The sequence below is a fragment of the Panthera tigris genome, chromosome B3 (assembly GCF_018350195.1).
Source record: "Panthera tigris isolate Pti1 chromosome B3, P.tigris_Pti1_mat1.1, whole genome shotgun sequence".
Classification (NCBI taxonomy): Eukaryota; Metazoa; Chordata; class Mammalia; order Carnivora; family Felidae; genus Panthera; species Panthera tigris.
Genome location: NC_056665.1, coordinates 97,036,292 through 97,062,272, shown reverse-complemented (window position 1 = coordinate 97,062,272; position 25,981 = coordinate 97,036,292). Strand labels below are relative to the sequence as shown.

Sequence of the window (25,981 nt, the reverse complement as noted above, 5' to 3'; positions counted from 1 at the left end):
TACCAACCAATATTAACGACCCAAACAATTACAATACAAATACACTGAATGAAATTTAGTATTTTTGCTTCAACTCTGTATTTCACTCTTCTCATGTCTGTCACACACAAAATACAGGTTATATAGTGATACTTTTGAAAATTGAACTTCTTAAAAGATGTTTTTGGAAGTTACTATTGGAGTATTAAGACATTTCTTGGTCTTACAGAATACATTTATGAATATTTTTAAAAGCTTTTAAGTAATCCCTACACCCAAACGTGGGGCTTGAATTGATAACCCCGATATTGAGAGTCACATACTCCAACTGATGCAGCCAGCCAGCCAGCCTACATTTACTAATATTAGAACAATAAAAAATCTGGGAATTTGTTCCCATAGGAAAACTGTCTTTGCTGTATTACATGGAAACAAAACAGCCAGTCACGTTTCTAGTTAGTTTTTCTTGCAATATCTAAAAAAGGGTAGCAGATAATGTATCTTAAATTATTAGTTTTGTGGAATAATATTTTTATTGGAGGCCAGGAGAAAATCCGAATAAATTTTTTCTCAAAAATTTTTAATACAGCATGAATGTAGAAAGGAAAGTATTTGTTGATCTAATTGCTGACACCAAGGCCATGATGATTTATCTATGTGTTTCAAAAAAAGATACTAATTCAAAGGTCTGGCCCTACCTTAGTCCTGGAAATTACCTAATCTCTTTAGTCCTTTGAACTGGGGAAAGTCAGATCAGAGCACCAAAAGGTAGTACAAAACCTGGCAATTCATCCTGATTTATATTTATAACCCCTCTAAAATCTGGAACCAGATTGGGCTATGAGGGTAATATAAAGGTAGCACATAAAATAAGAGAACTATTTGCTCCACCTAAAATGACCATATGCATTTTTCCACCATAATGACTCTTAATTTGATGAAATCATTTCAAAACTGTCCATTTAATACATAATTTCCCTGGGGTTGAAATGATGTCATATCTACACAAATTAATCTTTGAGTAATTTCTGGTTGAATGCAGTTATATACTGTTAAGAGAAACTTCCACATTAAATATAGAATAAATTTTAAGCCTGTTTCCTATTATTGTGTGTGCCTTTTTAAAAAGTATGATTTCAGTTAAAATAAAGCCAGCACTAGAACATGTTTCACTGTAGCATGACTGAACTTTCTATCATTGCTGGTTCTCGAAAACAATTTAGGCTGTATTTCACTTACAAGGCAGCTTTTTATTGTTCATTAGCTATGCTTGGCTAATTTGAAAGCCAGTTTCTTCCAAAGGGAATGCATTGTCAAGAGTGGGGTTTTCTTTAATTCAAATTCAGTTGTATGATGTACAAAGGGTTCATATGAAGATACAATGCAAACTATAAAACTTCTAGAATGCCTTTACTGAATTTTGGTATAAAGAGTAAACAAAATTTCTTCTACAAAATGATTAGGAACTTTTTATGCAAAAATGAGTTATTTTATTTTGGCAGCACTAAAAGAAAAAAAAACCCACTGTATTTCTACATTGAGGTGAAAACAGTGTTTCAACTTTCTTATCAAATACATTCCAAAAGAAAGTGTGTTCTATGAAGGTTCCAAAGCACAGGCAAATCTTAACACAATAATACAGGAATCTGTAATACTGAAAATGTCTGTTCTGATAGGGTGTTTAACAAACATAACTTTTGAATTATAAAACCAGCGAAGCAAACCCTTCCTAGTAACCGTGTCGAGTGAAATTGGGCTTGCTCCATTAATACTCTAATGATTCTATTGTAATACTTTTTACTGTTATGACAATTTTAAATAAAGTTTGCTGTACTTAAAATAAGTTTTGAAAGTGGAAAAGTGTACAAAGTTCCAGATAAAAAGATTAAGAGATGCAATTTAAATAAAATTTCTCCTCTTTTCTTTTACCGGTTAACAATGATTACCTTTACCTGATACAGATTGAACTTTAAAACCCAACTCCTGAAATGAAAACTTCTGTTTAAATTTTTGTCAGACATAGAAGGAAAAGATTACTATATTTGGACATCTTTTACAAGAATTGTTTTTTTGTTTTTTGTTTTTTTTGTATTAAAGCAGAAACCAGTTCCTAAACCCTTTTTATTCAATTGTTTATCCTGTTTGGACAAATATCAAAAATAGAAGACTGTCACTTTTGCTTTTGTAATTGTGATTTTTCACTGCAGTCTTCTATAACTTTTACAGAGTTCATGGTCCCTAATATCTCCCCACCCTCCATTCTTCCTAGGTGGGGAAATGGCTGCCACAAACTTCTCACTGATAGTTAGAGTGTCTGGAAACAAGTACTGTTTGTTATTATTTAAGAGTGACTCAATTTGGGCACTCTGGGTGGATGGTCTACAGGTTTTCTTGTGGTGCATACCACAGTCTCCAGCATGAAATATCCTAGGAACTTGAGGAACCAGCACTTTCCAGAATTTTGGAAGACAGGATACAGTTAAATATTGAAGAGTCCAGTCCCAGTTATAATCATCGTAAGTACAGAAAGTGTCCGTGCACTCAATCAACTTCTGATACGCATCCCGGGTCAAGGCTAGACCCATATTGTGCTCTGTGGATTTCCAAGTTTTCACGTCTACCTTGTCAGCAATGCCATGGAAACTGCGACTGGCCGTATACGTCCCCAGGGAGAGAACATCACACTCAGGACACTCTTGCTGCTTTAACTTCCACATCTTTTTGAAGACATGGTAAAAGTCTGGGGCTAAGTAGTGATCCTCCTCTAGGAAAAGTATGAGGCCAGCATAGTCTCGAAGAACTTTGACCCTTTCCCATACAAAATGCAGCTTCCACCACCAATGGTGTTTGGTTTGGGAGAACTTGGCCTCTCTATAATGGCCAAAGGAGTCGGGATACTCAGCATTAATGCATCCCATCTTCAAAGCTGCATTCTTCTCCAGGTCTCGGGGGCAATCTCTGGGGTCGCTGCCTGGAAACTCGTTGGGGTACAACTGAATGCTGAAAGGAAAGAACACCTGCAGAACCGGACAGAAATCCACCCCAGCGATCAGTTGATTGATTTCTGTCGACCAGAAGTCATGGCTAAAGATGACGAGGACGCTGTCGATGCCCTGGGCTTTCCGGAGGGAGTCCAGCAGCAGTCTGAGGTAATCGGGCCGGTTATGCACCTGGACCACCAGCACCAGCTCTCGAGGGGTCCAGGAGCCGGCCTTATCTACATTCCTCAGCGTCTGGTCGAAGTTCAGCTGGTACACCAGGGACCTGTACCGCAGCGTCAGGTTGTCCGCCTCGGGCTGCGGGGCCGCGGGGACCAGCGGAGCCGCCGACTCGTTGGAGACCCGGCGGATGCCCACGGACACAGCCGAATGGTCCCCGCCCCGGCCGCCCGCACCTCTCGCGGGCTCGGCGTCCAGCAGCGGCGGGGCGAGGGCCTCGTTTTTCCTTTGTCGCCCATTGCTGCTCCAGAGGACGAAGCCGCAGGCGGCCACCACGAGCGTCAGGATCAGCACCTTCCGCTTGTAGATGCGGAACCTCATGGTCTCCAGGGCCGGGAGCGCTGGCGGGCGGGCGCGAAAAGGAGCTAGCGGCTTCTGCACAGAAGGGGCGGGCGGGTGGCGGCCGTCACCTTGGCCTGAGGCAGTCGGAACTGGACCCCGCGGCTGCCCTAGCTAACTCATCCCGGGCCCCGGGGGTCCTGGGGCCCGAAGGGTCTCAGCTCCCCCGCGCCGCCCGGGCTCCACACATCCTCGCCTGGCAGCTGCAGCTCGGGCAGCGGCCCCGCGGCTAGGAGCCGCGGCTCGGCATCGCCTCGGTCCTCTCCATTCAGCAAGGGTCCCGGAAGAAGCCCCGCAGCGGCCCCACCGCACTCCCGCTTGGTTACCTGCGCCTCCAGCGGCCCTGCGTCCTCTGCGCTCTCATCCTTACACGGGCCCTACACCGCCAAGACCGAGCGACGCAGCCTCGCCCCACTCCGGCGGCGACCGTTCTGACAACCCGCGACTGGCCCGCGGAGCGCCGCGGCCCTCCGGCCCACACCCCTCCGGCCCGCCCCTTGGGCCCCTGGTTGGAGCTTCCCGGACGCGTCCGGGGACGCCAGGCCGCCGCTGCCTGCTGCCTATTGGCCTTTAGTACTGTCGCTCACGCACAGTTCCTGCTTCCGCCTCGTTCCTCCCTTTCCTGTTAGGCGCGAGCGAGGCGAGGCGAGGCGAGGCCAGGCGAGGATCGCGGACGCCCAATTTGCCGGTGAGCTAAGACGGTAGTGTAGCGTCTCAGCAGGAGCCTCCAGTGCTGGGAACCCGGGGATGGACGAGGCCCTTGTGGGAACTGGAGGGCGAGACCCGCTGCCTGGTTTGCTAGAGCTAAAGAACTGGCTTCTCCCTTTGGAAAGGGGCTCAGGAATGGCGGCTAGTGGGCCGGGAGGCACATATTAAGGACACGTCAGCCTTCAGGGCTGCTCTGACGGGTGGCTGTAATTCTGAGAGGAAAAGTGAAACCAGACTGATTTGGTTCCCGGAGAAGGAGCGTAGGCGGGCCGTAGCCACTGTATCGCGCGCTGAACCGGGAATGCCCGGGCGCTAGAACGTGGGGGAAGAGGGTGCGAGGAAGAGCCGGAGGCTCTAGCTTTGGCCTTCTCTGAGAAAGAAAATTAGATAGACACCACTTCTTTTCTTTTGGGGTAGCCACAGTAAATTAAACTCCAAAGGAACTCGCTTTGTACGGGGAAACTGGCTCCTGAGCCCCCTGTGCTGCTGCATTGCATGCTAATTTTTATTGAGTCTCATTCTATACATGCTCTAATAATTTAAGCATTCCAAAAGGTGTGCACTTTTCTGTGTAATTTATTCTTATATGAAATGAGTACTTGGTGGGTCTATACCTTAGTGATACATGTAATGCTGTAATGTTTTCCTGAATTTTTAAAACGTTTTATTCAAAATGTTTGTCTGCCACTGTAATTTTAAATGTTTTACCAGTTTGAATCGTGCTGACAGCCCTGCTGCAAAGATGGTCAATGTTCCGAAAACCCGAAGGACTTTCTGTAAGAAGTGTGGAAAGCATCAGCCTCACAAAGTGACCCAGTATAAGAAGGGCAAGGATTCCCTGTATGCCCAGGGAAAGAGGCGCTACGATCGGAAGCAGAGTGGCTATGGTGGGCAGACGAAGCCAATTTTCCGGAAGAAAGCTAAAACCACAAAGAAGATTGTGCTGAGGCTTGAATGTGTCGAACCTAACTGCAGGTCCAAGAGGATGCTGGCCATTAAAAGATGCAAGCATTTTGAACTGGGAGGAGATAAGAAGAGAAAGGGCCAAGTGATCCAGTTCTAAGCTTTGGGATTCTTCTTTTCCTTGATGCTTGTAGCAACGTTATCTGTATGAAAAATAAATGCAGTAATATTTTTGCTCAAATATTCTGTGTTTTTTGAAATACAAATAGAATGACATATTTAATGTGATTCAAAATTAAGGAAATAACAGCAAATTTGTTGAACTAAGATATATCCTCTCCTCAAATTTATTTTAGTTTCATAAGAATTGGAATATTGTTTATGTGTCACAAACACACATACATATATAAAAAGACAGGAGTACCACCTCCCAACTTTACAACAAGGTTATGGAACTCTATCAGGGAAAAAAACTCAGACCTTCTTTACCTTTTCTGGTTAATTTCAAATATGTTAGGCAAATTCATAATCATGATTGAAGAGCTCCTGGGAAAAGTCAAATCAGATTTTCAAGAAAAGTAAATGAAGAGGCTAAATTAAGCCTGTGTATAGCAGACTCAGTGGGGCAGAGTATCAAAGATGAGGGATAAAAAGAGCCGACTTTTTGCAAATTAGTGTCCAGTAAGGACCACTAGTCATATAGATATTTAAATTAAAAAGCAGTTCCTCAGTTAACACTAGCAGCTACATTTAGTGCTCAATAGCCACATGTGCTGAGTGACTACTCTATTGGACAACAAAGATACAGAACATTTCCATTACGGTTTTTTTGGATGGCATGGTTTTTAGACTGGTCCTGAATGTAAGGCAGGAATTAAAAACTGACTTCTAACTGCAAAATGTTCTGAAGCTAGTGAAGAACCATGAGTCCATAATAGCATGGACTGCTTTTTGAATCTTTTAGAAGCTACTCTGGGAGGTACTCAAATGTTACAACTTGGTTATTGGGAGGTTTGAGGAAGCAAGCAGTTACTACTGAAAATAGAATGGAAGGCTGAAACTCAAAGAAGTGAACCTTATAACCCATGAAAGGCAAAAAAAAAAAGTATCAAAAGGAGAAATAAACTGACAAAGGGTATGGATTATGAGAAGACAAATTCTGCATTCTGTACAAGAATTTTAAGTTGGCCAAGATAGTTGCATGGGATGGCTTTTAGATGAGTAAGGATGCAAAGACAAAGGGCTAGGGTGTAGGAGTAACAGATGGCTAGCACTTAGTCCCAACACAGACACATCTGCATTTGTTATTGAAGGAACTTTTTCTTCAAGAACATGTAAAAATCAGATACAAGTTAAATATGTCACAATACATTTTTTAAAGAACTATGTTTTAAAGTAGTTACATAACCTGGGTAATTCCTCGCCGTTTTGTTCAGAAGAAACTAAGATATTATACTTACAGAATTCTTGGTTTTAAAGAGCAAAAGTGAATTAACTTTAGAAGGCAGTATAAAGCCTGGACTTAAAATCTGATCTGGGTTTATGGTACTGACCTCCTAGGGTAATTGGTGAGGATTAAATAAAATACTGTATGTAAAACACTTGTGACAAATACTCTGCTAAATGGCAGCTCTTTTTATGTAAGCCATGTTTGCATTATATATATGATTTTTTAAAATCAAAAACCAGAAATTTTTGCAGGAAGGATTTAATTGACCACAAGCAATACAAATTTAAGGTCACCCAAATAATTATGGCTCTGGACCAAAGAATCTGCTCTGAGAAGAAACCATATTTTGGAATAGAATAGAAATTTGGAAGGAATAGAAATTTTTGCAGGAAGAATTTAATTGACCACAAGCAATACAAATTTAAGGTCACCCAAATAATTATGGCTCTGGACCAAAGAATCTGCTCTGAGAAAAAACCATATTTTGGAGATCATATACATAAAGTTTTAATAAAAATCTTCTAATATTTAGGGGTGCCTGGGTACCCCAGTTAAGGATCTGTCAGTTAAGGATCTGACTTTGGCTCAGTTCATATCTCACGGTCCATGAGTTTGGTCCCGGTGTGAGGCTCTCTGTTGACAGCTTGGAGCCTGGAGCTGCTTTGGATTCTGTGTCCCCCTCTCTCTCAAAGATAAACATTTTTTAAAAATTCCTTAAAAATATTCTAACATTTAAAACAGTATTTACTCAATGCTTGAATTTTCAAAAAAGAGTAAGATGTTCCAAATAAATATTTTAGGAAAGAGGAAATAGTTACCTAAAGCCATAAGAAACAGTCTTACACAGACTCAACCTGTAACTCCAGGCAGGCCTAGAACAAAAATGATATGCTAACACTAGGGAAGGTTTTCTCCAGTAACTTTTACTCTTTCACCTCTTTTGTTCCCAGAAACCAGTTATGAGGCTGATTTGAAAAAGGGCAGTGCAAATGTATAGAATGGAGTTCTACTAATTCCATTTTCCACATCTCTTTCAAGCAGCTACATTTTATATTTCCTCTAACCTAGTTAAAATTCTAATCATAGGTCAGCTGGTGTATCGCCACCACTTTTTAAAGTAAAAACTTGAAAATATTGGGGCACCTGGGTGGCTCAGTCGGTTAAGCATCTGACTTCGGCTCAGGTCCTAATCTCACGGTTTATGGTTTTGAGCCCTGCATCTGTGCTGACAGCTCAGATCCTGGACCCTGCTTCGGATTCTGTGTCTCCCTCTCTCTCTGCTCCTCCCCCACTTATGCTCTGTCTGTCTCTCTCAAAAATAAACAGACATTAAAAAAATATTTTTTTTAACTTGAAAATATTAAGTAACTAAAATAATAATCAGAAAAAGAACAACCCTCAAATATAGGATGTAATCAGTGAAAAGCAATTTTCTGTTCTTCCTACCCAACCCTAAAATCCTGTTCCAACTCTAAAAGTTACAAAAGTCACAACAAAGATTATGTGATTAACATTATAAAACTTATAAAAGCCGAAGCCTGCTTATCCCAAAGCAACTCCAACTTTATGCTTGGTGAATATAGAATTCTAGATGTAGAATAATATACCTGAAAAACAAAGTTTCACAGCAAACAAGTTTTCACTAAAACTTAGACTCTATTAGTCCTCCAACATATATTTTCTGTATACAGAAAGTCAATTTCTTTAATTGAAATTCAAGAAGGAAACTGGTAAGAAAATTCTATGACCAGAGTGATAGGGATCAATATCTGTTTAACATTAAAAGATAGCCCTACAACCCATTCTGGAAACACTAGGCTGACATCAACACAAGTGAAATAAACTGAAAAAAAGTCTACTTTCACAGTAAAATTATAGGTTTTAATGAAATTAAGGTTTTACAGTCAAATGATCGAAAATGTTAGAGTAACACATTCCTCCCCTCAAGTAAGTATACAAAAAGCTTCCCTTTCTCTAATTTGATACTATTAAACCATAAATGAATCCCAAGGTGATCTGTAACTAAATGGAATTTGTTTTTGTGTTATCACCAGTTACTTTAACATATCACAGGAATTTACGTAACAGGCTAGAGAACAGAAGTAAGAGATAATAGGTGCTTCAGTACCACCCATATTATCCACTAAGACCACAGTGTGAGCAACAGAGTGTAGATTCATAGTAGTAGTTCCCTGAATAAAACAGCTTAGACAGAATCTTCCACAGACACAGGTTTTAGCAGTATCCAAATCTTGGCAAAGATGAAAAGGAATGATATGAGAGCCATATGGAATCCTATTGGAAAAAAAAAAAGTTGAAAAAATATTTAGCATGTTACTAGATTCAGAACTTCATGTATTGGGTCATGAATTACAGGATACTGAATTATAACCAAGGAAAAATAAGATTACTCTATTAAGTGACTCAGTATATTGTTCTTTCTTCCAAACTGTTAAGAATGGGGAAAACACCATATGGCATATTGTAAACCTAAGAGTATCTATACTACTCCATAAAGTATCTTTTAGCACTGTCACCTAATACCATAACCCATGGAATAGTATGAAGAAATCTACATTGTATTATCAGTATAACATGATCATTTAAAGCTACAGCTCTAGTATACAATTCTCATAATGGCGATGGGAGAATTACTGAGTTCTATCTGTGAAGAAACATTTATTTAAATAAATCCAAATACTCTCCTAGGCATCAACTGTTTAAAAGGGAATTTTAAACTGTGAAACAGATTTAAAACATATATTGTTTCAGGTATTTTTACTTTACTGGCTGAGCAAGTGCTGACCTCACCTTGCTTAAATCACTTACTGGCTATTAAAATCAAGTCAAACTCAAAAACCCGAAAAAGTCAAACTCTTTTACACTCATCTCCGAGACACTGTAGGATGGTCTCTTGAGGTTGCCTGCCCACTGCCCAACTCCTGACTCAACCATGCCCCAAGTCACTTTGTCTGTCTTCTAGTCTTTTCTTTGTTCTCTAGTCCCTAGCCTAGGCTGGCACATAATAAGTGTTCATATTTTTTCAACAAATAAATAAAACCTACTCTATAATTTAAACTGGAGTTCAAAACCCTATCAGGAAAAGTCTGAAAAGATACATATCAAATAAAAAACAGTTTGCATTTCATAGGGATTTGGGACTGGTCTTGTTGGCAATTCATTTTTTTTCACATGTACTAGTTTGTTCCTTCTATAAATAACAATTTTTTAAAAAACTGTCTAAGAAGTGTCTACCACATGTGTATATTAACCTGTTTCAAGCTACTAGTTATACCCTAAGGAAAGAGGTAATAGTGTAATACTGTTAAAAACTGTATTTTCTATCTAACATAATTTAAATTCCCACATATTTTTCTAATAGACCATAAGTTTATGTTTGTAACCAGTAGTGAAGACAAGTTACCAAAGGCTAGATAATAGGCATTATTCTCATAGCTTTGGATCTGTATCCTTTTTATACCAAGTGGGCTGAAAACACTTGATAAATACAAGTGATGGGGTAGATAGAAAGAAGTAAAGGGGCGCCTGGGTGGCTCAGTTGGTTAAGTGCTCGACTTTGGCTCAGGTCATGATCTCACGGTTCATGGGTTCGAGCCCATGTCAGGCTCTGTCTGTGCTGACAACTCAGAGCCTACAGCCTGTTTCAGATCCTGTGTCTCCCTCTCTCTGCCCCTCCTCCACTCACACTCTGTCTCTCTGTCTCAAAAATAAATAAACATTAAAAAAAAATTAATGCCAGGTAATAAATCCTATAACCAAAAAGTCAAGCAATGAAAGGGGGTGGAGATAAAACTTTAGATAGGGCGGTCAGGAAAGGCCTTTCTGGGTGTCACTTGGGAAAAGAACTAAATGAAGTGAGAAAGTGAGCTATGGAACTTTCTGGAAGAAAGGCATTCTAGGTAGAGGAAAGGAGCAGCAAGAAGGCCACTGCAGCAAGATGTCAGACTGTGCACAGCATTGTAAACTATGTTAAAGCCTATGACTATTACAATGAGGATGATGAGAATACCAGACTCTTATCAGAGGTACTGCATTTTATGACTATTAAAAAGTCTTACCTATTATATAACATGGCTCGTGCAGAGGATTCCAATAAAGTTAATGGTGTTTGCAGCATTATAACTGGAAGGGCTTTTGGTTGTTCAAAAGTATTTCCAAAAAGATCCAAGTACTCAAGGGATAAATTTTGAAATTCACTAGGCAAAAATGGAAGCTTATTTCGAGCGGCTGACAAAAAACGCAGGTTTGTCAATTGTCCCATCTTGAAAGGAAATCGAATCAATTCATTATCATCAAGTTTTAAATCTGTAAGTTCTCGGAGTTGACAAAACTGCACAGGGAGGGCCTTAATTTTGTTCTTGCTGAGATCCAAACTCCGAAGTGACTTCTGGAGTGTAGACTGACACAAAGCTACACTAAATGATTCCAAGTGATTGTCACTCAAGTTAAGTTCTTGAAGATGGATGAGGTCTCCAATTGTAGCTGGAAGCTTTTTTATATGGTTGTGACTCAAGTCTAATTTCCTAAGGTTTTTTAAGCAAAGCATACGCATATCAACTCGGACAAGCCCACAGTAAGAAGTCTGAAGATGTTCCAGAGAATATGGGAAGTTCTTGCTTAGAGGATAGTCCTTTTTGGATGTGATAACCATTTTAGTTTTAAATTTTTCAAATTCTGAAGTCTTCACTGGTGTGAAGGTTGAAAGTGGTACCTCAATATTACAACCTCTGTGAGCGAGTCTCACAGCTGACAGGAAACTCTTTAAGCTGCTGGAATTGGCCTGAATAAATAAAAATAAGTTGTACAATTATAAATTCCATTTTAGATAATACATGCATGCTAATTTACCCTTTAACAAATTCTATAAAGTTATACATGCAAATGATGGACTCATTTCTTGAAAATGGCTGTAAAAATAAATTTTTTACTATTTTGATAAATTTCAATATAAACACAAAAAAATTTGAAAGTTTTTGAAAAAATATGTTGAGAGACATACTCTAAATTTAAACCATTCAAAAGGGAATCAAAAGAGTATAAAATAAGACAGGAATACATGAAAAGATACCACTTAAGACTTGGGTTTATCATGAACTGAGGCAAATCTCCAGTGCCTCTGACATAGACTGAGATGGTGCTGTGCACTGCAAAATACCCAAGGCTGCCATTCACAAAGACTTGGAATTATGAAAAGCAATGGTCCTCTCAAAAGCAGGGCCAAATGGCACTGTAAGAAGTGCTGGAAAACATCAAAAGCAAGACAGATTGCTTCCAGCTGGACAGAAAAATCACTATTAAAGTGGTATGGGAACTAAGTTCTCAACAGAAATATCTAATGCTTGCAGGATATTTCAGAAGTTTCCTAAAGTTTACATGTGAAGGACTGGTAACCTGCAGCAAGTTTGAGGAATAGTACGTGATCCTATTTAGTTGGAATGTGGGAGCTTTGTAGAGGTGTAAAAGACTAGAAATGCAGTGTGGGGATGGTATAGATGAACCTGATACCATGATGAGGAGGATGGAATGATCAGGCTGTGGAAATCTTTTAAGAACTTGGAACAGGAGAATTACATGAGAAAAGCTAAATATTATTTCAGCAGCAATATACACAGTGACGTAGTGTGAGTGAAGTCTGGAGACCTGGGTCAAGTAGGTCTGGTACAGGGTACCAGCTTAAAGATTTGGGAGTTTATATAAATAAAGACTGAGTTACGAGAATGGAAAGCAGGTATGGTAAAGAATAGGCAGAAGATTAGAATAAGCCTTTAATTGGGGATAGAAAAAAAAGATGCCAGAGATAGGAGACAAAGGAGTGGCTAAGAAAACCAAGAGTAAACCAGGATAGTGTCCTGTCAGATGCCAAGAAAGGAAAGTTTTATTAAGAAGGGAGTGGTCATCAGTGTCGAAATCTACAGACCTCAAAATAATGGCAATGTGATTGAAAAAAAGGAAGGAGACCACTGATCTCTGAGACAGTTTTGATAAACCACTGAAAACAAAGGTCAAAAGACAGTATGTGGAGGCAATGGATTTAACCTTGTCTTTGGGAAATTTGTCTATTCTATTTTGATTGGTTAGACCTCAGCTTTTTTTAGGTAGAAGAAAAAGTTAGTAGGAGAAGCTGAATATCAAGAGAAAATGAAAAACTATAAGAACAGGAGGAAGTAGAACAAAATGTTTCCATTCAACACAAATACCTTAAATAGTCATTAAACTTTATTGTTTACAAACCACTTTGCTTTGGATTAAGGATAATGAAAGGCTGAATAAGACATTGCTTCTACTCTCTGTGAAGGGGGGAAGAGGAAAAGGGGATAGGGCACAGTAAAGTTTTATTTTAATGGTTTAACTATTTTTAAAAATTATAATAAATAAAATACCCCCAGAATGGAGGGGCCTGAATGGCTTAGTCAGTTTTGCATCTGACTGGCTCAGGTCACAGTCTCATGGTTTTGAATTCGAGCCCCACATCATGCTCTGCACTGACAGCAAAGAGCCTGCTTCAGATTGTTTGTCTCTCTCAAAATAAATAAACATTAAAAAAAAAAAAAATACCCCTCAAATGGTTCTAATTGCATTTTTTTTTTTTTACACCAAATTTGATCTGTAATGGGTGACTTTGCTGGCAAATGTAGCCGTGTGCCACTGGCTTTATAGAATTCTATTCTAGGAACACCCTAAGGGTCCATCTGGAGCACGGAAGTAAGCCATTTTCCTTCCTCCTAATCCTGTTGCCTTAGCAGGCTGACTCTACACTGTTAGAGCCATGCCAGCATACCAGAGAAACTGTGTATGTGTCTGGTGAGTTTTTGAATTCCACCACAGACCTGCCACGGCTTCTTCAAACACACCTGCCAAGTGTACATCCCTATTCAGTTGTGTGGGATATCGAGGATCCTCAAATAGTCTCTTCTTTAAAGAAAATACAGCCAACCAACCTAATTGCTATTTTTTTTTAAACAATCTTTTAAGTTTATTTTCATTTATTATTTATACATATTTACATTTATTTATTTAGAGAGAAATAGAGAGCAATTAGGGGAGGGACAGAGAGAGAGGGAGACAGAATCCCAAGTAGCCTCTTCACTTTCAGCACAGAGCCCAGTCAGGGGCTCAAACTCACAAACTGTGAGATCAAGACTGAACCGAAATCAAGAGTCAGATGCTTAACTGAGCTGCCCAGTTGCCCCTTTAATCGTGTTTGTAATACCATACCTTACTTAAACAGATATCCACAGGAGGCTCCTTTAACCGAACAGTAGCTTTCCCCTCATCCATAAATTTGGTGAAGAATTGCTCAATGTTCTCCTTTAGCTGCTTAAAACCAATGAGAAAAAAGGACAAAATCTGGTATTGTTATTCAGTAATATTTATTACAATTAGAATATGCCAGTCACTTTCCCAGGCTTTTACTCCTTAAGTCTGCATGTTTTGTTGTTTTAAGTTTTAGTTTTTATTTCTGTGGGCTTTTTTAGCATTTGGGTAGCTACATTTCTTATCTAGCTTCTGGTAGATATTGCTGTTAGATCAGTCCAGTAACTCTTTCCTGTGACTTCCATTTGGGAGAATACTCCTCTTCTCCCATTCTATGTGGCTGTAGAAGTTGTCAATAATAGTTACTTGCCTTCTTAACTTCAGTCCAGTAGTCTCGGGTGGACACACCTCCCACAAGATTATAAACGTCATGAAAGCAGGAATCTTGTCTCCTTTGTTCACTATTGTATCCATGGAGCTACAACAGTGACTGACACATAATAGGTGCTCAAAAATTTTTAATGACTGATGTTCCTGTTTTAGACTTCAACAATAATGTATTGAGAAGCCACTCTGTACCATGTACTATGATAGGGGGCTTGAAACAATAGTTTTGAATAAGACCAACATAGTAATTATGTTTATAAAGTTGTCAGTCTAATGAGAGACAATTATTAAGTAGGTAGTTACAATCATAACAAATATTAAGATAAGGGAAGTATAGACTGCTCTAAGATCTTATATAGCAAAGGAATACGAAAGTGACCTTAAAGATGAGAACTGAAGGATTAGGAGATGTCGGGCAAATGAAGATAGTGGGAGAAGAGAGAGAGAATAGCATACCAGTAAGGAAAAATGTGTGCAAAGCCTTCAAGGCAAGAGGGCTTGGCAGTTCCAAGGAGGTGAAAGAAGTATGGCTGAAGGATCCAGGAAAGAGAGGCAGGTGAGTCAGGAAAGGCAAACAGGGATTGCATGGTGAAAGATTTTGCAGACCATGTCAAGAATTTTGGATTTTATTCTGAAAATGATATCTACTGAGTGACTTGAAGCTGGGAACATAGTTACACCTACATTAAAAAAAAATATCTTGGGGCGCCTGGGTGGCTCAGTCGGTTAAGCGGCCGACTTTGGCTCAGGTCATGATCTCGCGGTCCGTGAGTTCGAGCCCCGCGTCGGCCTCTGTGCTGACAGCTCAGAGCCTGGAGCCCATTTCAGATTCTGTGTCTCCCTCTCTCTGACCCTGCCCCGTTCATGCTGTCTCTCTCTGTCTCAAAAATAAACGTTAAAAAAAAAAAAAATCTTTATTTACTTTGAGAGAGAGGGATGGGGGAAATCCCAAGCTGGCTCTGTGCTATCAGCTTGGTGGGGCTTGGTCTCACAAACCATGAGATCATGACCTGAGCCAAAATCAAGAGTTGGATGCTTAACCTACTAGGCCACCCAGGCATCCTAGATCTGGGATTTGGGAAGTTCCCTTTAACCACAGTGTAAGAATGAACTTTGGGGGAGGGGAGAATGGGATGAGGTTGGTAGAGACCTAGGGATATCTTTTAAGACACCTAGCCAGACAAGGGATTCTGGTGGTTTCAACTGCAGCTGGGATGGAAGGAGGTATGAAAATCTGAAAGGATCCTAGGAGGTAGAATTTTAAGGATTCAAAAATATATTACATGGGGATGCAAAAACCTTAAGGTTTCTGGATAGAGCAGAATATTTAATGAGTTGCAGAACATGATCAGAAAAGTAGGTTTCGGGGTGGCAAAGAACATTAACTTTTAGATATTTTGAGTTTGAAATGCTACAACACATCCAAGTGAAGATTTCCAACTAAGATTCAAGTTGCAAGTTAAGGGAGAGGACTAGCTAAAGATACAGATTTGCAAATCAGAATGAGATAGGCAGCAGCTAAATCATGGGGCAGAAAAGTTGGTATAAGAAAGATCCCCAAGGTACTTCCCACACTTAGCACTAATACCTAGTCTTCAAGGCCCAGGACCAACACCACTTTAATTCATCCAAGAAATGTTTATTGGGCACCTACTATGTCCCAAACCCTGTGGTACCACCTCTTCTACAAAACTTTCTCAAGCCCCAATAATCAGAATTCATTTCATTTTTTGATTCTGCTCTACTTCTACCTTTATTATAGCACTTACATCATCCACCTTGTAATGTAAGCACTGGTTTCTATTTCCTTTCTAGTGTTGGAAGGACAGTGACCAAATCAAGTCTTCAACTCACTGTTCACAATAAAATTCTGATTAGGGTTACCACCTGCAATTATTAATGCAGAAGTTTTAAGGGCGATCATTACAGACTTAAAATAGAACCTGAACTGACCATGAAAGAGGGTTTGGGGAAGACAATGGAAGAAAAAAAAAGGGAGACCCAATTCTTGCTATGAGCTTGCTTGTCACCTTACAGTTTTCTAACCTATAGAATGTTGGGTGATTGCTAAAGTCCCTTCAAGTTGAAAATTTTATAGGAGTTGATTCCACGAAGAGGGGGAAATTACACTTTCAACTACTTATATCAAATGTTAAGTGTCTCTGAATGAGATGGTAATGTCCCCTTTCCTCAATCTTTGAGTATACACTGTGGAATACAACACTAAGGGAAATAATTCTAGAAACTGTATAAAGTCCAGTGAAGAGTCAGATGCAAGGGTCCAGTGAAGAGTCAGATGCAAGTCAGACACAAGGGTATTCCAGTCATTCTGACAAAATAACATAGTACCTGGTGAAATGAGGGAAAAAGGATTTTATAAAACCTGTGCTTTGGAAATTCCATTTCAACTTTCAACAGCTTCTAGAGTTTACTACTGCTACACAGATGAGAAAAAGCCCTGGTCCTAGAAAGTCAAGTCTTAGGAAATAAAACATTTGAAGGAAGGAAGGAAAAGGAAAGGAAAAGAAAGATGCAGTGAGCAATAACATTAGTATAAATATCAAGATGCAACCCAAAGCACTACTGCTTTACTACTGTACTAATCTGGTCTAGCGATCCTGGATACTATCCTTCATCACTTAAAGCCTTAAAAAAAAAAAAAAAAAAAAAAAGCTAGCGAATATACCATGGGAGAAAATAATTTATTGAACAAAAGTGCAATTATTTTACTGTTCCCCCAAAGTGGATTGCCATTCCATTTAAAGATTAGTTTCATGCAGGCCGAATTTCCAGAGGCTTTAAGACAGCAGGGATGCCACCTACTGCTAAACAGAAACGCTGCCAATTTGAAACCAAAGGAACGGGAAAGAAAAATAAGGAGAAGGTGCGCTCTCAAAAGCTTTCCTCTTTCGGGTACACAGGGAGACGCCCAGGACTGGGGGTGGTGATGGGGCGCTGGTACCCCACAGGCAGGCTCCAGCCTCTGGAACGCGCGAGGCTCGAAGGGGAAGAGCTCGGGGCTGACTCCCGAGGCAGGGCCTGTTCGGTCCACGCACCTCATAGCGGGTCCCGCGCTTGTCCCTCAGGGTGCAGATGACCAGGCAGGTAGGGAGCGGGCCGCCTCGCTCGCCTCCAGCCCGAGGCTGCGGCCGACTCCCGGGCGTCTGCTGACAGAGGCTCAACACCGCCCGGGTGCCCTTGCCCCGGTTCCTCATTCCCAAAGCCGGCAAGTGCCGACTGACTACCTCGACCTCGCAGTGCAGCTTCATTTTGCGCCAGCCGCGGCAAGAGCTCCACAACTCCGCTTTGAAACTGTCCCCTTCCCGCCGCGCAGCGCCGCCGCCGGGGTCCTCGAGCATGCGGGCTGTCCCCGGATATGCCTGCCTGCTCGGAGTGCCAACAGCTCGGGTTTTCTCGGTACAGTGGCTCTATGGGTCTGCGGGGAGGACGGCCTCCCCCTTCACTTGCAGGGCCGAGTCCTCACTGTGGTTGTGGGTCGGTGGAGCGCGGATACCGGACCCTTGAGGACTTAGCTCGCATCTCCCGAGCCGGCGACTGGCGAGGCCGCAACGTCCTTTCCCGGGAACGCTTGCGGCTGGAGGCACAGGTGGTTATTGTTGGGGGCGGAGCTCTGTTTTCCGCGGTTCAACTTAACGCGTTTCCTGCACCTGTTGGGTCGCTAAGCCGGTATCCCTGTGTTAAAAGGGAAAGTCCGCTTACCTATAGAGCTTCGGAACTGGGGAGTTGCCCAATGCCAGCCGGGGCCAGCATGTCCCGGTGCTGATGGGCTGGTGTTTGTTTTGGTTTGGGTGGCTCCCCCCTCGGAGGCAACACCTGCCACGTCAGAACGGAATTTGATAGGACAATATTTGACTTGGCAATTTCTGTTGAACAGGTTACCGCTTTGTAACCGCTATTAGGTTGGATAGAGTGACTGGTTTAACATCTGACACTGGGAGAGACTATCCAGACCCTATAAGCACCTACGGCTCTACATTTCTTGGTGGAGGGAGGCGCCCGGGGCGCACATCTTATTTAAGGAGGCGCTCTCAAAAATGGCGTGTGCTTCCCTGAGCGCACAGTCCTTTCTCCTTAAATTTTGTGCCCTAGACGCCTCTCTCGCCTCATCCTAATCCCAGTCTTTTATCAAACATTCATTTTGTTTGAGCGGTACTTTTGCAAATGTGAAATGGCTTACAGAAATACGGATTTTCAATTCAATTATGACAATACAATGATTTATCCTTAATTAGGTGTGAGTCCCTGTTTACAAGGTGTTGAACCTGAAGTGTTATCTGTTGATTCTCATTCTGAAAAACGTAACTGGTTCCTAAAAATTAGTAATGAATAAAACATTACGTTTCTTTTTTTTCTATTTAGTATTCTTGCATGGAGAGCATGAAAACACGGCTCCTCATTTAGCAACAGTTAATCATGTGGCCAGTGAAAACATACAATAAGCCAAACACACCTTACAGTTTTCAAAGACAGACTTCAAGAATTACCCACTGTTGTTCTTTGAGTGGATAATAATGTAGAAGAAAATAATAAAACGCCAGCCTAAAGCATTACAAGTACGATAAATATACTCTGAACTTCCAAGAACAGTTGGGAGGTGGGGAAATCTTACATGTATAAACCAATGTAATTTTGATTAGAATAGAAATGTACAAAAAACAAGACTACAACAACAAAGCCTCAACCCTCTATTTGGTGTTACCTGGGTTGTTGAAACACGGATTCAGTGAATTCAGTAAATGTTAAATAATCTAAATATATGAAAGTTACTTAACAGTTCCAAGGTGATTTCAGAGTAGGACAATGGTTTGTATTGCCAAAAACGTATCTTCCTAATTGCCAGATTCTCAAAAATGGCCTGTGCTTCCCTAAATATTTAAATAAGATTATCTTATTAAATAAGATTACATAAAATAGTAGTGGTTTGAAAGTAAAATAAACATATATCAGTTTTGGGGATCTTAACTCCCACCTCCACCTTCCCCCAACATCTTCACCTTAGTTCCCTCATTTTTAATAGCTGAAATACTTGGATCTGGTGTTTATTTTGGTCTTCTTGGACTGTTTACCAAGCAAAATATTCTTTAGGGGTGTCTGGCCGGCTTGGTTCATGGAGCGAGTGACTCTTGATCTCAGCGTTGTAAGTTTGAACTCTATGTTGGGTGTAGAGATTACTTAAAGTCTTTAAAAAAAATAGAAAAGATTCTTTGATTACCCATCCACACTTCTGTCTTTACCACCATACAAATAGAATCTGCCTGTTGACCTCCTGTACCTTTAATTAGCTCAAGCTAGTTTGAATTGCAGACTGACTGAACATGGAAATACAAGGCATTTTAAAGTGGGCTACAGCTTTTGACAAAAGGAATCAGAGAAATAACATCTAGATCAATTTTCTTCTGTGAAATTGATTCCTTTTCTGCCTGGCCTACATACTACACTCATTCTCTCCTTTTTGTTTTGTTCATACTAATTTAACCCTATTAATCTTTCAAAACCCTGTTCAGTTTCCACTGGCTGTCTCTAACATCTTGTTCTCCTTTTTTGGAGTCTGAAAATTCAATTGCACTTAAACTTACCTTTCATTTCTTTTATTTCACTGAGTTTCCAGTGCATAACAAGCATTCAACAGTTAATTAATTGAATCTCGGACTTTCCCCTTCATTTGTACCCATAGTAAACTTTACTCCCTTAGGTTTATGGCTCATTTGGGTTCAAACTGGTAAATCATAGTTGTATCATACTATTAAACAAACAGTGAGGTCACCATCTGTGGACAGTGTAGACTTGGCTGTCCTGGCACATTGGGACCAGATCTTCGAGTTGGTTTTTTAACCATAAACTTCATCTAAATTAAATAAAGCTAGATAGTTAACAAATATACACTTAAGCATTAGACCTGTATAGTGCTACCTTGTCCCTGTTGATGCTCTGTAATTACAACTTATAAGTTGTGTTTCCACTATGATTTCCTAATTACTACCCATTTTTCCCTTGTTAGTGGTACCATGTCAGTTGAAAGCTGCATTACTTCCCTCCAGAGATATTCCTAAACTTACCAGGTCTTCTGGCTTCAAAATGTATTCCTTTATTTAATATTTATGGTGTTCTTGCTGTATGCCAGTACCTATGTTAGATGTTTAGAAGGCAGAGATGATTTTACAGTGTTTAGGAGAGACAAGCAAACCAACAATTGTACCACAATTGGATACATGTAAGACATTAGAGGAGTATGAAGTAGCCAGATGATGAAAAGAATTTGTTTGCTAAACCAAGGCCTTTGAACTTTAGCCTGAAGGTTCTGGGAAACTTGAAAATTTTCAACAGGGGATAAAATTCACACCGTTTAGAAAAGGTTACTGTGGTCACTAAAGAGATTACTTAGGAGGTAGAGCAAGCCTAGAGGCAGGAATCAGTTGAAAGGCTAATGCAATAATCCACCATCTACACTACTGCCAAATTAAATTATTTTAGGGGGTCTCCTATCACAGAATCCTAAACTTTTACAGCTGAGACATACTTTACACATATTCTAATTCAATTCTCTTATTTTACACAAAAGGAATACAGGCTGAAAAGAGTAAAGGGATTTGCTCACTACCTCTGAAGAGTGTTAGTGCTAGGACTTGTCGCCTATCCTGTACTTAATTCTCCCCGCAAACCTTCATGGATTTCCACTCTTTGCAATTTAATTAAATACAGTTGTTTAAAGGCTTGTTTCTTGTTCCCTTTGGAATCTAGTCCCTATTACTTAGGTGGACAAATCTCCCCAGGGCAGTTTCTGTGGTTTTCAGTTCCTGCTTAGCACCAGCTCTTTGGGATTCCTGGAAGCTCAACTCAGCATTTTGGAATACATGATATTTCATCTAACACTTTTGGGTGTTCACTTCAAGAAGAATCTTAGATTATCTTGTCCAAAATATTGCTATATGATTACTTATTTAATGCCTATCCTCACCTCTAGACTACAAACTCCTTGGGAACAGGTTCTGAGTCACTACTGTTACATGCAAGACCTAGCATAGTGTTCACATATAGTAAGTACTCAGTGCATATTTGTAGAAAGAATGAATATGTAAATGAATATATGCTATTCACTTATTCATGTAACAAATATTTATGAGAGCTGGCATTGTGCTAAAATAGAGCAAGCTCACAGACTAATGTGCATTCAATTACCATTGTTTGTGTTGGAGTAAGGAACTAGCCATTTGGAAGGGAAGGAAGCTTGCTTTCTCTTTCACTCCTAGAGAACAGTGAAATAAATTTTAGGTGGATCCAAGACTTAAACACTGAAAATGTAAAAGTGCTACATGAAAACACAGAAGTTTTTTAGAATTTTGACACTACCTAAAAAAGTAATGTAACAAGTTGACAAAACAGTTTTTTTAACGTTTATTTATTTTTGAGAGACAGAGACAGAGCGTGAAAGGGAGAGGGGCAGAGAGAGAGAGGGAGACACAGAATCTGAAACAGGCTTCATGCTCTGAGCTGTCAGCACAGAGCCTGACGTGGGCTTTCACAAACCACAAGATCATGACCTCAGCCGGAGTCAGACCCTCAACTGACTGAGCCACCCACATAACCCCAAGTTCACAAATTTTAATACATAAAATGTAAATGTTCTGCATGGAAGGATATACCAGAAACAAAGTAATTACTAAGAATCTGGGGTTATGGTCAATATAAAATAACTTTGCCACTAATACAAAGGTCAAAGTGCTCATTTTCTTCTGCATAAGCTTTACTAATATATAAACTACAGATCAGCAATACTTTAAGAAAGTGGCCTGTGGGCTCAAAGGAGAAATTCCCAAATACACATGGCTGGCTTATAAACATAGGAAAACATGCTCTGCCTCATCAAAATTCAGACTGAAGCAATACTTACCGTTTTTAGGCTAGCAGAAGGACAAACATAAAGAAGTTTGCTAATATACATTGTAGGAAGATTGTGGGGAAACAGATAGAGGTATTCCTTGTTAATATTGAGGGTTAAGTTCCAGAGCACTGACATAAAGCAAATACCACAATAAAGAGAGTCAAAGGAATTTTTTGGTTTCCCAGTGGATATAAAAGTCATGTTTACACTATCCTGTAGTCTATTAAGTGTGCAATGGCATTATGTCCAAAAAATGTACATAATTAAAAAAATACTTTATAGCAAAGAAAAACTGCTACCCATCACCTGAGCTTTCAGTGAGTTGTAATCTTTTTGCTTTTGGAAGTTCCTTTTTAAAAAAATTTCTTTTTTTACATTTATTTATTTTTGAGAGACAGAGCACAATTGGGGGAGGGGCAGAGAGAGAAGGAGACACAGACTCCAAAGCAGGCTCCAAGTTGTCAGCACAGAGCCTGATGCAGGGCTCAAACCCACAAACTGTGAGATCATAACTCAAGCCAAGGTCAGGCACTTAACAGACTGAGCCACTCAGGGACACTTGCTTTTGGAAGTTTTTACCTCAGTGTTGGTGGTTGCTGAATGATCAGGGTGGTTGGTGGCTGCTAAAGGTTGGGGTGACTGTGGCAATTTTTTAAAATAAGACCACAGTGAAATTTACCACATCATTTGATTCTTTTTTTCATGAAAAATTTGTCTGTGGCATGTGGTACCGTTTGATAGAGTCTTACCCACGGTAGAACTTCTTCCAAAACTGGAGTCAATCCTCTCAAACCCTCCTGCTGCTTTATTAACTTAGGTTATATAACATTCTAAATCCTTTGTTGTCATTTACACAATCTTCACAGTATCTTTTAAAAATTTTTTTAAATTTAAATTTTGCTTAACATATAGTGCAATATTGGTTTAAGTGACTCATCATTTACATACAACACCCAGTGCTCATCAAAAGTGCCCTCCTTAATATCCAACACATATCTAGCCCATCTCCTGCCCACCTCCCTCCATCAATCTATAGTTTGTTTTCTATCATTAAGAGTCTCTTGTGGTTTATTTCCCTCTCTTCTCTACCCCCTCCCTTTGCCATATATTCTCTTGTTTTGTTTCTTCACAGCATTTCTAATAGGAGTAGATTCCATCCTAAGGAACCACTTTCTTTGTTCATCTATAAGAAGCAATTCCTCATCTGTTCAAGTTTTCTCATGAGATTGCAGCAATTCAGTCCCATATTCAGGTGCCACTTCTAATTCTAGCTCTCTTGTTATTTCAAGCACATCTGCAGTAACATCCTCCACTCAAGTCTTGGACCCTCAAAATCATCCATGAAGGTTGGAATCAACTTCTTCCAAACTCCTGTTCATGTTGACATTTTGACCTCTTCCCATAAATCACAAATGTTCTTAATGGCATCTAGAATGGTGAACCTTTCCAAGAGGTTTCAATTCACTTTCCCCAGATCCAATGGAGGAATCATTATGTATGGTAGCCATACCTTACAAAATGGATTTCTTAAATAAAAAGACTTGAAATTTGGAATGATTCCTTGATCCACGGGCTGCAGGATGAATGCTGTGTTATCAGCCATGAAAACAACAATTAATCTCATTGTACATCTCCATCAGAGCTCTTGGATGAACAGGGGCATTGTCAATGAGCAGTCATGTTTTGAAAGGAATCCTTTTTTCTGAGCAGAGGTCTCAATTGTGGGCTTAAAATATTCAGTAAGCCATGTTATAAATTGTTGTGCTGTCATACAGGCTTTGTCATGCCATTTGTAGAGAGCAGGCAGGGTAGATTTAGCATAATTCTTGAGGGCTCTATGATTTTTGGAGTGGCCAGTGAGCACCGGCTTCAACATTAAGAACTACTTGAATATCAAGATAGTATAGCAGACTGTTCAAGTGTAACTAATTGTTTCTTGCTTATTTATCCTTTCCTTTTTGCTTTTAAATGAGTTCACACTTCTTTAGGCCCAAAGGATTCTATACCAAAGTGTTGAATATTTATGGAATTCATCTCTGAAGCATTTTAATCATTTAAAAATTATGTAGACCAGCTAGGAAATGTCTGGGAAAGCTATAGTTGGGGCAATGTTCGATTAATTTTTGAGAAGCCCGTGATTTTGGAAACTACACATCAGTGATTGATATAAACTCTAGGAAAATCATAGAAGTTTGACATTGGGCCCTTTTCAATCAGGCTTTATGACAAAATACCTTTTCTATGTTACCTATCACTAGGTTTTTTGTGCATCCTCAACTCTAGTTACACAAGGTTGTTCACCTTCCCCAACTCCATTCTTTGGCTCAAACTCTTCTTCTCACTAGGCATTCCCTTCCACATAGTGCTGCCTGTATAAATCCCACTCTTCAAGGCTTACATCAAAGCCCTCTTAAATATATCTCAAGCTAGAATTAATTTCTCTCTTTTTTGCTCCTCTTGTACACCACAAGCATACCCACTATTGGAAACAGAAAGTTCTGCTTACTTAGTTGTACACAGGTCACTGAGTCACACAATCTGAAAATGTAAGGAAGGGCTCTTTGAGATAATCCTGTTTTCCTCCCTACATCTGCAAGTTTTAAGGGCAGGAATCAAGTCACATCTGGTTTTTAAATTTTGGATTTGTCTCTTCCTTCATCATGTACCAAAGTACCTAATTTAATGGTTGGGAGGGGTGCCCTACCAGAATCTTGACATACCATGCCTTGGAGAAGCATTGTATTTTTCACTTTCAGTATAAAAGTTCATGTGTAAAATGTTGTTAGATTATTTCACCCTATGGTACATTTTATAAATCAAAGCTTTCAGAGCCATATACAGTTAAGTTTTATCTAGAGACATTATAAATGTCCCTGTGGAATTTAGACATCTTCCAGCAGATTTTCAGATGGCATTTTTTTTTTTTTTTGTAGTTGTAACCAAATCATCTGGTCAAAGTAACATACATTGTGCATTTACTTCTCACTTTAAATTTAACTACATTTAAATATCAAACACACCAAGCCTTTTATCATTTTTCTGAGCTGGTGTAGATGTGTCCATTAAAAAACTAGGGTGTGTCAATTAAAAAATAAGAAATCGCTTTGAAAACGTATTCTGTTCAACAAAACAGAAACTCCTACTGTTGACTCTTAATTATTACAGCTGACTTTAAGTTATTTTATTAATTTGTCCCAGCAGGTGTCAGTGCTGAGTTGAGGCAAAAATCGTGTTTCCAAGGGTAAAAATTTAATTTTAGAGATATAAGTGGCTCGGGCGATGAAAAGATGTTTAGATTATGAAATTGTCCATAATTTTAAGAGTTTAAAATTCATTCCTCAGGGCCTTCAAAAGAGACGGGGTCTCGCTATGTTGCCCAGGCTGGAGTGCAGTGGCTATTCACAGGCGCGATCCCACTACTGATCAGCACGGGAGTTTTGACCTGCTCCGTTTCCGACCTGGGCCGGTTCACCCCTCCTTAGGCAACCTGGTGGTCCCCCGCTCCCGGGAGGTCACCATATTGATGCCGAACTTAGTGCGGACACCCGATCGGCATAGCGCACTACAGCCCAGAACTCCTGGGCTCAAGCGATCCTCCTGCCTCAGCCTCCCGAGTAGCTGGGACTACAGGCGCGCGCCACCGCGCCCGGCGCTCGGAGGCAGCGCAAAATGATACTAGAGGTTACAGTGCGGTGACGTCATCAGCTGTGCCGGCTTGGATTGTTTCCAAGACCTTTCTGTTAACAGCGTGGCCGCATAGCATTCGCGTCATTTGTCAGCACTGCATTCTGGGTAAACTGTCTCAAACGTTTGAAGAGCGCA

The 25,981-nt window shown here is 40.2% G+C and overlaps 3 protein-coding genes across 4 annotated transcripts; 1 reads left to right on the top strand and 2 right to left on the bottom strand.

Moving 5' to 3' along the window:
* Positions 1–59: 59 nt before the first annotated feature.
* On the bottom strand, positions 60–4,017 carry MGAT2 (alpha-1,6-mannosyl-glycoprotein 2-beta-N-acetylglucosaminyltransferase). Its single transcript, XM_042989637.1, has 2 exons — positions 3,863–4,017; positions 60–3,572 (listed from the first exon to the last, which is right to left on the bottom strand). Exon 2 carries the CDS (start codon positions 3,516–3,518, stop codon positions 2,178–2,180), a length of 1,341 nt encoding a protein of 446 aa, XP_042845571.1. The 5' UTR covers positions 3,519–3,572; positions 3,863–4,017; the 3' UTR covers positions 60–2,177.
* Positions 4,018–4,131: 114 nt separating this feature from the next.
* On the top strand, positions 4,132–5,388 carry RPL36AL (ribosomal protein L36a like). The gene is made up of 2 exons (XM_042989638.1): positions 4,132–4,224; positions 4,956–5,388. The coding sequence occupies exon 2, from the start codon at positions 4,987–4,989 to the stop codon at positions 5,305–5,307; it is 321 nt and encodes a 106-aa protein (XP_042845572.1). The 5' UTR covers positions 4,132–4,224; positions 4,956–4,986; the 3' UTR covers positions 5,308–5,388.
* Positions 5,389–8,456: 3,068 nt separating this feature from the next.
* LRR1 (leucine rich repeat protein 1) lies at positions 8,457–17,762 on the bottom strand. 2 transcript variants are annotated; one of them, XM_015544505.2, is made up of 4 exons: positions 17,316–17,762; positions 13,834–13,935; positions 10,677–11,398; positions 8,457–8,892 (listed from the first exon to the last, which is right to left on the bottom strand). In XM_015544505.2, exons 1-4 carry the CDS (start codon positions 17,616–17,618, stop codon positions 8,652–8,654), a joined length of 1,368 nt encoding a protein of 455 aa, XP_015399991.1. In that variant the 5' UTR covers positions 17,619–17,762; the 3' UTR covers positions 8,457–8,651. The 2 variants fall into 2 exon arrangements, with proteins under 2 accessions (XP_015399991.1, XP_007097608.1); XM_007097546.3 differs by having other exon boundaries at positions 13,834–13,932.
* Between the last annotated feature and the right edge of the window lie 8,219 nt (positions 17,763–25,981).